Genomic DNA, 10,077 nt, shown 5'->3' on the forward strand with positions numbered 1-10,077 from the left:
TGTTGAGAAAGGATCATTCATACTAGTTAGCTTTATAAAATAAAATGGGATCTAAGTAAAAAAATTAATAATAAAATGCAAGAAATAAATTATTAAAAACTTGTTTAAACTTTGGGACAGTTGCCTATATTTAAACAAAGTATTTACAATCCTAATTTATATCTGTCATGTCTGATTGTTTCCTATGCCATTTTATCATGGTCCATGATAGTAAAAATAAATTCCACTATATTTTTATATTAATAAAATATTCTTTTAAACTTATCATTCAAACTTTTGTGCTTAGCTTTATTTTCAAGCAATTGTCCAATGGTAATACTGATTGTTGCTAAAAAATAGTACAATAGCATGTACTAGGTTTTTTTGCATGACAATATTTTAAAGTAACTTAATGAAAGATAATATTTTATTTAAAAATGTTAGACATTAAAGAGTTCTGTTTAAGTATATTTTTTGGTTACTAGGGGGTGCTGCTTTAGATTTAAAATCAGTTCAACCAAAACCTTACAAATGGATATCTGATATGACCTGGCTTAATTTAGTGCAACTAAGTAAGCTTCCAACATTTTGTGGAATTTTAGATCAGGTTAGATTAGGAAGTTGTTTAGTAATTTGTAAATAGTTTTTAATGGTAAAAAAAAAAATTATTTTCTTTAGTTTAAAGGAAAATTCAATTAGTATTTTCAAATACAGCTGTGGTGTTTACATTTAGGTTACACGGAATGAGTCAGCATGGAAAAGTTGGTTGGATAAAGACAATCCAGAAGATCACCCCATTCCAGATGGTTATCAAACTTCCCTAGATACTTTTAAGAAGCTTCTACTAATAAGGTTTGTGTTTAATAGTGTCTGTCTACATAGTTTAATACATGTTTATTTTCTTTAAATTTACAATTGACTATCTACTATTATATCACTTTTCAGGTCTTGGTGTCCTGATCGTACTTTATCACAAGCTCATCATTATATTGCAGAATCAATGGGTGAAAAATATACTGAAGGAGTAATACTTAATATTGAAACATTGTGGGAAGAGAGTGATATCCGGACACCTTTGATCTGTTTACTATCCATGGGTGCAGATCCAACAAGTGCAATTGAAGGTCTTGCAAAGCGCTTTAGCATAGAGTGCAGAGCTGTATCTATGGGGCAGGGTCAAGATGTGCATGCACGAAAGTTGCTTCAACAATCAACAGCCAGTGTAAGTTTAAAATTTTTAATTTCTTTTTTTTTTTTTTCACTAGTTTGTAATTTTAAATGAAAAATAAAACAAAAATAGTTGCTATTAAATAATGATAATTGGTTTGTAATAGGGTGGTTGGGTATTGTTGCAGAACTGTCACCTTGGATTGGATTTTACAGATGAACTGTTGGATTACATATTAACTTTAGATACAGCACATTCAACATTTAGATTGTGGATAACAACTGAGGAGCATCAAAAGTTTCCTATTGGTCTTTTGCAGGTTAAAACTGTTTTTAATTTAATTTTTATTATTTGTTAAATATGAATTTATTAGATATTAGATATCAATTTGTTAGAAATATCTTTTTTAAATATCTTAAAGTGTTCGATTAAGTTTACTAACCAACCGCCGCAAGGCATAAAAGCCGGATTGAAAAGAACTTATGCCAATATTACTCAAGATCAGCTTGATATATGCTGCTTACCACAATGGAAACCTTTATTGTTTGCTGTTGCATTTTTGCATACTGTTGTGCAGGTAAATTTTCTAGTTGAGGTATTAAAGAGTATTATTATTATTTTTTTTTTTAAATTTTGCAAGTTAATGCGTAATGAAGTTTCTTTCAATAACTTTGCAACTAAGATAATTAAAATTAAATCCTTTATCCAATAAGACTGTTTTCAGGAACGCCGTAAGTTTGGACCATTAGGATGGAATATTCCTTATGAGTTTAATCAGTCAGATCTAACTGCAACAACTCAGTTTGTTCAAAATCATTTGGACGATTTAGATAACAAGGTAGAACAATAATATTTTTGTTTTTTCATTTACAGTTTACTTCTTTTTCTTTCAGTCTACCACCATTATAACACCAAGATAAAAATAGTTTTAAATTTAGGCCATCTCATGGGACACAATTCGATATATGATTGGAGAAGTTCAATACGGTGGCCGAGTAACAGATGATTACGATAAACGTTTGCTAAATACGTATGCAAAGGTATATTCTATGGTGCTTTTAATAAGTAATGCAATTCCTAATATTTTGTGGGTTAGATTCTTATACACTTTTATCTTTTAAAGGTTTGGTTTTCTGATGAAATCTTCAAAGAAGACTACAACTTTTTTAAAGGTTACAGTATCCCTCGTGCGAATACTATATTTGAGTTCAGAGAAAAAATTACCTTGCTTCCGAACATGGATTCACCAGAAGCCTTTGGTCTTCATCCTAATGCTGATATCACGTATGTGCAATGTTCTCTTTCTTTTCGTCTTGATAATTTTTGTTTAAGGCATGCTTTTTTTATTTTCATTTTTCTTTAGCTACCAGACCAATACAACTCGCGAAACCCTTGAAACCATACTAAACATTCAGCCAAAAGATAGTGGGACAGGGTCTGGTGAGACAAGAGAACAAGTTGTGACGAAGCAAGCCTTAGAAATGCTTTCCAAACTTCCCTCCAATTATGTTCCTCACGAGGTTTGGAAAATATAAACAGTAAAATGATCTTTTAATAACTAAGTTAAAGCAAGTAACTAAATATCAAAATAAAATGCAATAGACTGCCAACAACATTGTAAGGGGAACACGTCGAGAAAATTTTAAGAAATAACAAATTAGCACTTTTTAAAAAATTTGTTGCATAATAATTATTATTTAGATGGGCTAGAACTGGTTTTATAATATCAAATAACCATCTGGCAAAAATATTTATAATTTAGTTTGATAGGTCTTCCATTTACATTACGATCAAGTTTACAAAAAATTTACTTGTTTGGTCATCAAAATTAGTGATATAAAAATTATTACCTTTTATTTTTTATTTATTTTAATGATATCTTATTACTAACTTAAAACGAGTAACTAAATCTTTATATAAAATGCAAAAACACATGGTAGTAAGGTTTTTTATTTCAATCAGGTTCGATCACGTCTTCAAAAGATGGGTGCTTTAACTCCCTTGAATATTTTTTTGGGACAAGAAGTTGATCGTATGCAAAGAGTTATAACTCTGGTTCGCAACACACTCACTGACTTACAGCTTGCTATTGAAGGAACTATTATAATGAGCGAGGTTTATTAGATAATAAACGGTTACAAAAGAGATTTTATTTTGCTAGTAAAAACTGTAAAAGTTAAATTAATTTAAATGGAATGCAAGAGAAACACAGATTACAATCAACATCAAAGATTCTCTCCGTTTTTGTTTATTTTAGAACCTTCGAAATGCTTTAGATAACTTATTTGATGCACGTGTGCCCGCTCTTTGGCAAAAAGTATGTCCTGATTATTTTCTTTTTCTTTTTTAAACTGTAAAAGATGTGTAAGCAGTAACTAAGCAATTTACTTCATTAGATTTTTTTTATTATTTACACTTTGTACATACATAGTGAATAAATGTATTATTTATATTGTATCTATTGGATCAACAGTAAGTAAATAATTATGAAGAGACAAGTAGGATAACTGGTTTATTAAACTGAGAAATACAGTGTTTTATTCTCATATCATTAGTTTTAAAATGTTTAAAATACAATAACAATATTTAATATAACTTTCATTTTTTTGTATTGAAACTTCAACATGACCTATAAATTTTAATGAAACTTGTAAAAGTGAGATGACCCAAGAAGATAAAAACTATGTCATTGAAAATTACATGTTTGATGACAAAGTTATAATATCATGGTTAAACATTTTAGGTGAGATTCGTTTATAAACCAGTAAATAATGCAATCAAGCAAAATTTTTTTGAAGAGTATGATGATGAGATGTCAAAGACTGTAAAGATATCAATATTTTAAAACAGCTCATTCTATAGATGTCTATAGAAAATCTTTAAAAAGCACTCATAGCAAATGATAAACTAAGTTCATTTTGTCCCTCTACATTCATAATCTTTTCTTAATCATTTTCTTCCCAACGTGTAGCTGGAAAAAAATGGTTGCAATAACCAGAATACACTTCAATGAACTCACGATACTTATTCCTCAAAATGAGAGTAGTTGTCTTTAGAAGAAAATAAGAGAGCAAGGAAAACTGATATCTTCAAAGCTATAATTAAAGAGAAACCCATATACTTGACCAATGAATTGATTTTAAATCTCGATTTCACAGTCCAATAGCAAATATTTGATGTGGATGACAAGCGTCACCAAATTTTAGTTTTTTTCAGGGTTTTGAAAAGGTCTTATCTAAATGTAACTAGTCTAAACAAGGTAATTAGAGTTGCATGTAATTGGGTTGAGTAGCGCTTCTATATTAAAAATCATTCAGAAGCCCCAAAGTTGCACCACAGGATATAGATAACGAGTAACCATCAAGATTTTGGTCATAAAGTATGAAAATGAACATTTCAAAACGAGATTCCTATGTTTCTCTAAGTTTTCCTATAATTATTGCATTCAGAAGTGCATAGACAGACTGAATGGGTGGGTACAAGCTTGTACAGCTCCAGTTTTAGCAGCATAGGCCTTAAAGAGCCTATTTTTCACAATATCTTTTAGTAGAATATCTTTAAGCGAATGAAAAAATTTGATGATGTTTGGGCATTAAAATGCTTTCGCAGAGTGCTTCTAATCACTTTGATATTTCTGCTAAGTGCATTTTATACGTTATAAGTTTTTTCTGAGCTATCTTGTAAGTGGCTTACAGAACTGTCACTTTTTAGCTATGTTTAAGGAAGAGAGAAAATTCAACTTATTTCCCCTCCCCTTCTTCCCCTTGGAACGTCAAAAATTCGATTGTAGAGCTACAAAATATACAGTCTCAGGGGTAAATTTTATTTTTTTACTGATGGTTTTACTAATTAGCATCATCGGCAGAGCTTTTTCTTTTAATGCATGTATGCATATATGTTTATCAGGGTGTTCACTTTTTTGCAAAATAATTTTCCTGAAGTGGAAGATAAACCTTTATGAAGTAATTTAATATTCATTTAAGAATCTTTTGTAAAAAATATTGTCTAATGAATATTTAATTTGTTTATCATTCATAAATCAAAATAATTTGCAACAAGGCCGCCCAGCATTTAATCTTATCAAACAGAACTTACTTTAATTTTACAATCAACTTTCTTTTATTTTCACGCTTCATTAATTATTCATATGCTTAATGATGGAAGGAATTGGCGCGATCGAATTGGAGTTACACTCTAATGCAAAGAACTGGAAGGACTTTTTTCAAATGAAATCTGGCGTTAATAATACTTAACATGCCTAAATAAATTTTCTAGCTGAAAGACTTTGTCGTCGGTTGATCGAATTACTTTATGCTGATAATTATAATTGGCATAAGTAATTATAATTGAAGGTTTCTCACCATAAATTCTTTCAGTTTCTTTTCCCATTTTAAATATTTTTACAAAACTATCAAATTTTTTTGTAAAACGCCGGTCTTTCTCTAGGAAACTTTTAGCTCTGGGGTCCCAGCAGAGTTTCTTAAAGGATTTTTTTTTTTATTTTGTCGAGGTTTTTAATTGTGACAAAGAAAAAAATTTATTAGAGAAAAAAACTGTCATATGAATTTCTCATGTTTTTATCTCGATGATGTTGATGTATTTATAACAAACCTCAGACTTATTTTTTCTTTGTTATTATTATTATTTTTATTTTACATATTGTGTAAAAATAATCTTGGCAAACATGTATTAGCAATTCCAATTAAGGTTCAAATCTGCTTTTCAGGTATTTTTTAATAATCTTTTGAAATAATGGTAAATTATCTTAACTTCAATAGTATAAAATTATAATTAGATTGTATATTTTAATTAAACCAAATTACGTAAGAAAATGTGCTAGAATAAATGTAATAAACTTTCCCCATGTAAAGTAGTAATGTATATTTAAAACTATATGTAATATAAGAGTTTTATAATTGTTTATTTGACTATGATACTAGATATCCTGGCAGTCGTCTACTCTTGGATTTTGGTTTACTGAACTAGTTGAGCGAAATCAGCAATTTTCTGCTTGGGTTTTTAATGGACGTCCTAAAGTATTTTGGATGACTGGTTTCTTTAATCCACCAGGTTTTCTTACCGCTATGAGACAAGAAGTTACTCGAATGCACAAAGGCTGGGCTTTAGATTCTGTTGTGTTGCATAACGATGTCTTAAAGCAAATGAAAGAAGACATTGTCAGCCCTCCACAAGTATACCTTTTATGTTACCTTATACTTGTTTGCCCATGCGTACTTGTAAACGTAAGCATGTACACTTGCACATTTATGCATTCATCCTTTCATTTACAGACAGATTTTTTAATTCCATGTAATTTAGGAAGGAGTTTACGTGTATGGTTTGCACTTAGAAGGTGCCTCTTGGGATAGAAAAAATAGCAAACTTATCGATTCTTCTCCAAAAACTCTGTTCTGCGTTTTACCAGTTGTACATATCTACGCCATCAATGCCATAGGTTTAAAAGATCCACGTTTTTATATGTGTCCTGTATATAAAAAGCCGAAGCGAACGGATCTTACATATATAACAGCTTTGTGTTTACGAACGACACAAAATCCTGATTACTGGATTTTAAGAGGGGTCGCCTTATTATGTGACATCAAATAAACTGGAAAACAAGGCATTTTCATGAAATGGTTAATTTTATAATTTCTTTTGTTAAGGTTCTTGTATATTATATACATAAAAATATATAAAAAAAACGATCATTTCCTTATTTTGTCTTTTTATTTTACCTAATGTTGTTACTTTTCATTTCAAAAATTTTATTTGAACGGAAATCGCTAAAATAATTTTTTTCTCCTTATAAAAGTTTCATTCCATTTGATTGTACTTTTCACTTATCTTTGATTTCGATAGTCGGTGAATATGCAAGAAATTTTGGTATTAGTATCAGGTGTTGATTTCATAACGAATCTTCATCTTCAGAATCTAACGTTAAGTTTACTCTCAACTCGCTTTGTCTTTTTAATCTAATTTAAGTAAACAAGTAGCAAAAGGTCATTTTTGTTTTTTTTGATAAGAAATTGTTTTTGTTAAATGCAGAATTAATTTTGGTATAAAGCATTGCATTCCCTTGTTAAATTATTACGCAATCATGTTACCTTGCTTTACTAATCTGTAATTGAGTTTGCAAAGTCTCATTTTGGTACATGATTTCTTCAATCGACTTAATCAGTTTTCTTGCTTTGTTGTCTTTCATGTCAATCTGAATATGAATGTAATTTTGTATGTGTTTAAAGATATTAATAAAATATGTTACACACAAAATAATATCTGCATAAAGTTCTAAACTTCATTTTTTTTCTTTGAGGAAACGTAAGATTTAAACTTGCACTTTATTATTTTTACAAATTAATTTGCATTTAGTTAATTGTAAAATTTATCAGTTTACTAGATACTTTTCTCTAAATAGATGAGCTTATACAGATTTAAATGATAACATTTGATTTCTTCGTTTGTTTGACTTAAATATTTTTATAAAGATAATTTATTGAAAAAGTTAGATCCTTCTTTAACTCATCCTTTTTTAAAAGATTACGAATTACCTGCTGTTCAACTTCGATAGCTTGTTTCTTTAGTTCCTCGACCCATGCCCTTAAGTTTCTTATCTCTGCATAATGATCTGTACATCGTCTTTCGTAATGTGTTTCTGCATGCTAAACAGTTTAATAAAATTCCACTCATCTTTAAGTTTAATAATCAACCAAATTTTTATAAGAAGTGGTCTCAATATTTGTGTATTTACAATTAGCTCACCTTATTTGTCGCTAAATTCTTCCAAATTATCAAAAAAAGAAAGTGAAATGTTCATTAAAGATCTCGGGAAAAAGAAAAGGAGAGGGAGCGGCAAACTACATCTCATAAATAGTCTATATGTTAAAAAAAAAACCGCGATGTTTTTCTATCATTTGAATGAACTGATAAGTTTGATTTAACTTTCATTGCAAAACTTTCAGTATGCGTTCTTTGATTACGTTTAGATTTCTTTTGTCGTTTGCGAGTGAGGTTTATATGTATTTAGAAATTTTAAAGCAAACATATAAACGCATAATCAAGCGTGATGTTGGGATTATTGAGAAACAAGATTGCTGTCCCTCCTAATGCTTTCAAGAAAAAGAAGTCTTCTCATTTAGCTAAAAAAATTAACTTCGTTCAATAAGCTTTTTACCTGGTATTGTAAAACGTTTACGTCATTGCATATAGTTGGATATTTCTGCTTTTGAAGTTTCTCTAGACTCTGATGCTGCGACTCAAATTTCTTTATAATTTCTTTTAAAGTTTCGTTTTCCCTATAAAAATGTAAGCCAATATCAATGTATATAGAAAATAAAAATAAGATGTATGTAAACTAAGGCAGTGGGCTACCTTTTAACAGAGGTGAACTGATCGCAGTAAGACAATATCAGTTCTTTTATCTTTAAAAACTTGAGATAATGTTTACAATTTTTCTCATTTTCTGTTCGGCAGCTTTTCTTGTCTCTTTCTTCTTCTATTCTATGCAATACGTTTTGAAACTTTGGTAAAACTGATCTCTGACCCTTATTTTTAAGCACAATATTTTGAAGTTCGTTAACTCCTTCATATTCGCACAACATTTCGACACGAGTAATTTTTTTAAAAATCTTTAATTTTTCTACCTCTTGCTTAATTAAACTATTTAATTCGCTCGAACTAGTACATTCCAATAGTAGCGCATCATTTTTCGTCTGAAGCTTACTTATTTCATTACGCAATTGATTACGTTGACTTCTCATTTGTCCCCATTTTTCTCTCCAGTTAGCTGCACATTTGCTCCACCAAGTAGTTGTATTTTGCAATTGTAAAAGTTTTGCTTTGACGTCATTCAACTCTATTAACAAAATGCTTTCTCTGTCATCAATCTCCATGTCATTTTACATTTTTTCATGCTAGTAAAGCGCTAATGATAAATCCTTTTTTTTCTGTTGATAAACTTAAGCTTATCTACTGGACAATTTGTTTTTCCCTCTTTACTTCTTTTATATTAGCACATGTCTCTTCAAAAAAAATGTAATTGATTTAAAATGTCTAAAAGTATGTAATTCTTGAAACTTGAAAAGAAATGAGATGAATCATTTATGAAAGGTTCTAAATACATACTTTAACTCAAACCTCTTTGGAGTATGCATGCCTTTAAATATTGATATTGTCAACTATTATATTCACAAATCTCTTGAGAAATCGAAGTTTTGGATTTTTGAATCTATCATGTAAAACTATAAAATGGAAGCTAAGTGACGAAAAAGATCAGATCTGATACAAAAAGCTGATTTTTTATTTTGGTTTTTGAGGCCGAGAAAATGTTTATAAAGGTTTGTTTTTTTTTCCTACTTAAAATAATTTTAACAAATTTATGTATTTGCAAAAAACATATGGTAATCAGTCAAAAAAAGTGAAAAATTATATGTTTGAAAAAAGGTTTTTTTCATGACCCAAATCGGTGGAACCTCGCCCAGTGTAAAACCCAGGTTAAAATTTACGCAAACTCCTCCCTTTCAACAAGTCTGTCTTTGGTTAACATTGACAGAGATCGTTGAGCTTTCTGTTGTTTTTTCCTGGTTTCTTATTTGCGTTGATTTGAGTAACTCCATTTAGATCTTTACACAAACAAGGTTGGTTTGGCGAGAGAGGTGTTTTATAAATTATTGTAACAAAGCTTAATGCATATAAAATAATGACTTGCCGTATTCTGTATGGTTTAAAGACTTGAATTCTGATTCTGCATTAGACCCACAATTTGAATATTTTGGACTCTATTGCCATTGTAAAAGTTTTTCGTGAAGTTTTGATAAAGTAATTTAGCTTTTCAGATACAATATTAAACAATATTAATGTTTAAACCAAGACATAATTGAGCCTAAAAAAACTTCATCTTCTTAAAACAATCCAATGCGAGACGAAATGACAAA

At 29.6% G+C, this 10,077-nt stretch overlaps 2 protein-coding genes across 5 annotated transcripts in view; one reads left to right on the top strand and one right to left on the bottom strand.

Annotated features, from left to right (window-relative positions):
• The window catches only part of LOC145193266 (dynein axonemal heavy chain 8-like), a 73,046-nt gene extending 66,183 nt beyond the window's left edge, over positions 1-6,863 (top strand). For 3 of the 4 annotated variants that reach the window (XM_090099459.1, XM_090099460.1, XM_090099461.1), the window contains 13 exons: positions 465-586; positions 713-831; positions 925-1,201; positions 1,314-1,466; positions 1,569-1,724; positions 1,872-1,985; positions 2,086-2,187; positions 2,271-2,431; positions 2,511-2,667; positions 3,110-3,262; positions 3,405-3,464; positions 6,088-6,339; positions 6,467-6,863. In XM_090099459.1, coding sequence (XP_089955585.1) covers positions 465-586; positions 713-831; positions 925-1,201; positions 1,314-1,466; positions 1,569-1,724; positions 1,872-1,985; positions 2,086-2,187; positions 2,271-2,431; positions 2,511-2,667; positions 3,110-3,262; positions 3,405-3,464; positions 6,088-6,339; positions 6,467-6,754 — 2,114 coding nt within the window. In that variant the 3' untranslated portion in view covers positions 6,755-6,863. Of the gene's footprint in view, positions 1-464; positions 587-712; positions 832-924; positions 1,202-1,313; positions 1,467-1,568; positions 1,725-1,871; positions 1,986-2,085; positions 2,188-2,270; positions 2,432-2,510; positions 2,668-3,109; positions 3,263-3,404; positions 3,465-6,087; positions 6,340-6,466 lie in introns of those variants that run through there. The other variant, XR_016456125.1, reaches the window with a different exon arrangement.
• LOC145193265 (uncharacterized) lies at positions 6,864-9,184 on the bottom strand. Its single transcript, XM_080070709.2, has 5 exons — positions 8,516-9,184; positions 8,319-8,439; positions 7,696-7,806; positions 7,252-7,355; positions 6,864-7,119 (listed from the first exon to the last, which is right to left on the bottom strand). Exons 1-5 carry the CDS (start codon positions 9,034-9,036, stop codon positions 7,053-7,055), a joined length of 924 nt encoding a protein of 307 aa, XP_079926835.2. The 5' UTR covers positions 9,037-9,184; the 3' UTR covers positions 6,864-7,052.
• Positions 9,185-10,077: the final 893 nt, after the last annotated feature.

Source organism: Hydra viridissima, unplaced genomic scaffold (genome assembly GCF_058129835.1).
Source record: "Hydra viridissima isolate aposymbiotic clone 2 unplaced genomic scaffold, HvirCarnegie_v1 scaffold_10, whole genome shotgun sequence".
Taxonomy (NCBI): domain Eukaryota; kingdom Metazoa; phylum Cnidaria; class Hydrozoa; order Anthoathecata; family Hydridae; genus Hydra; species Hydra viridissima.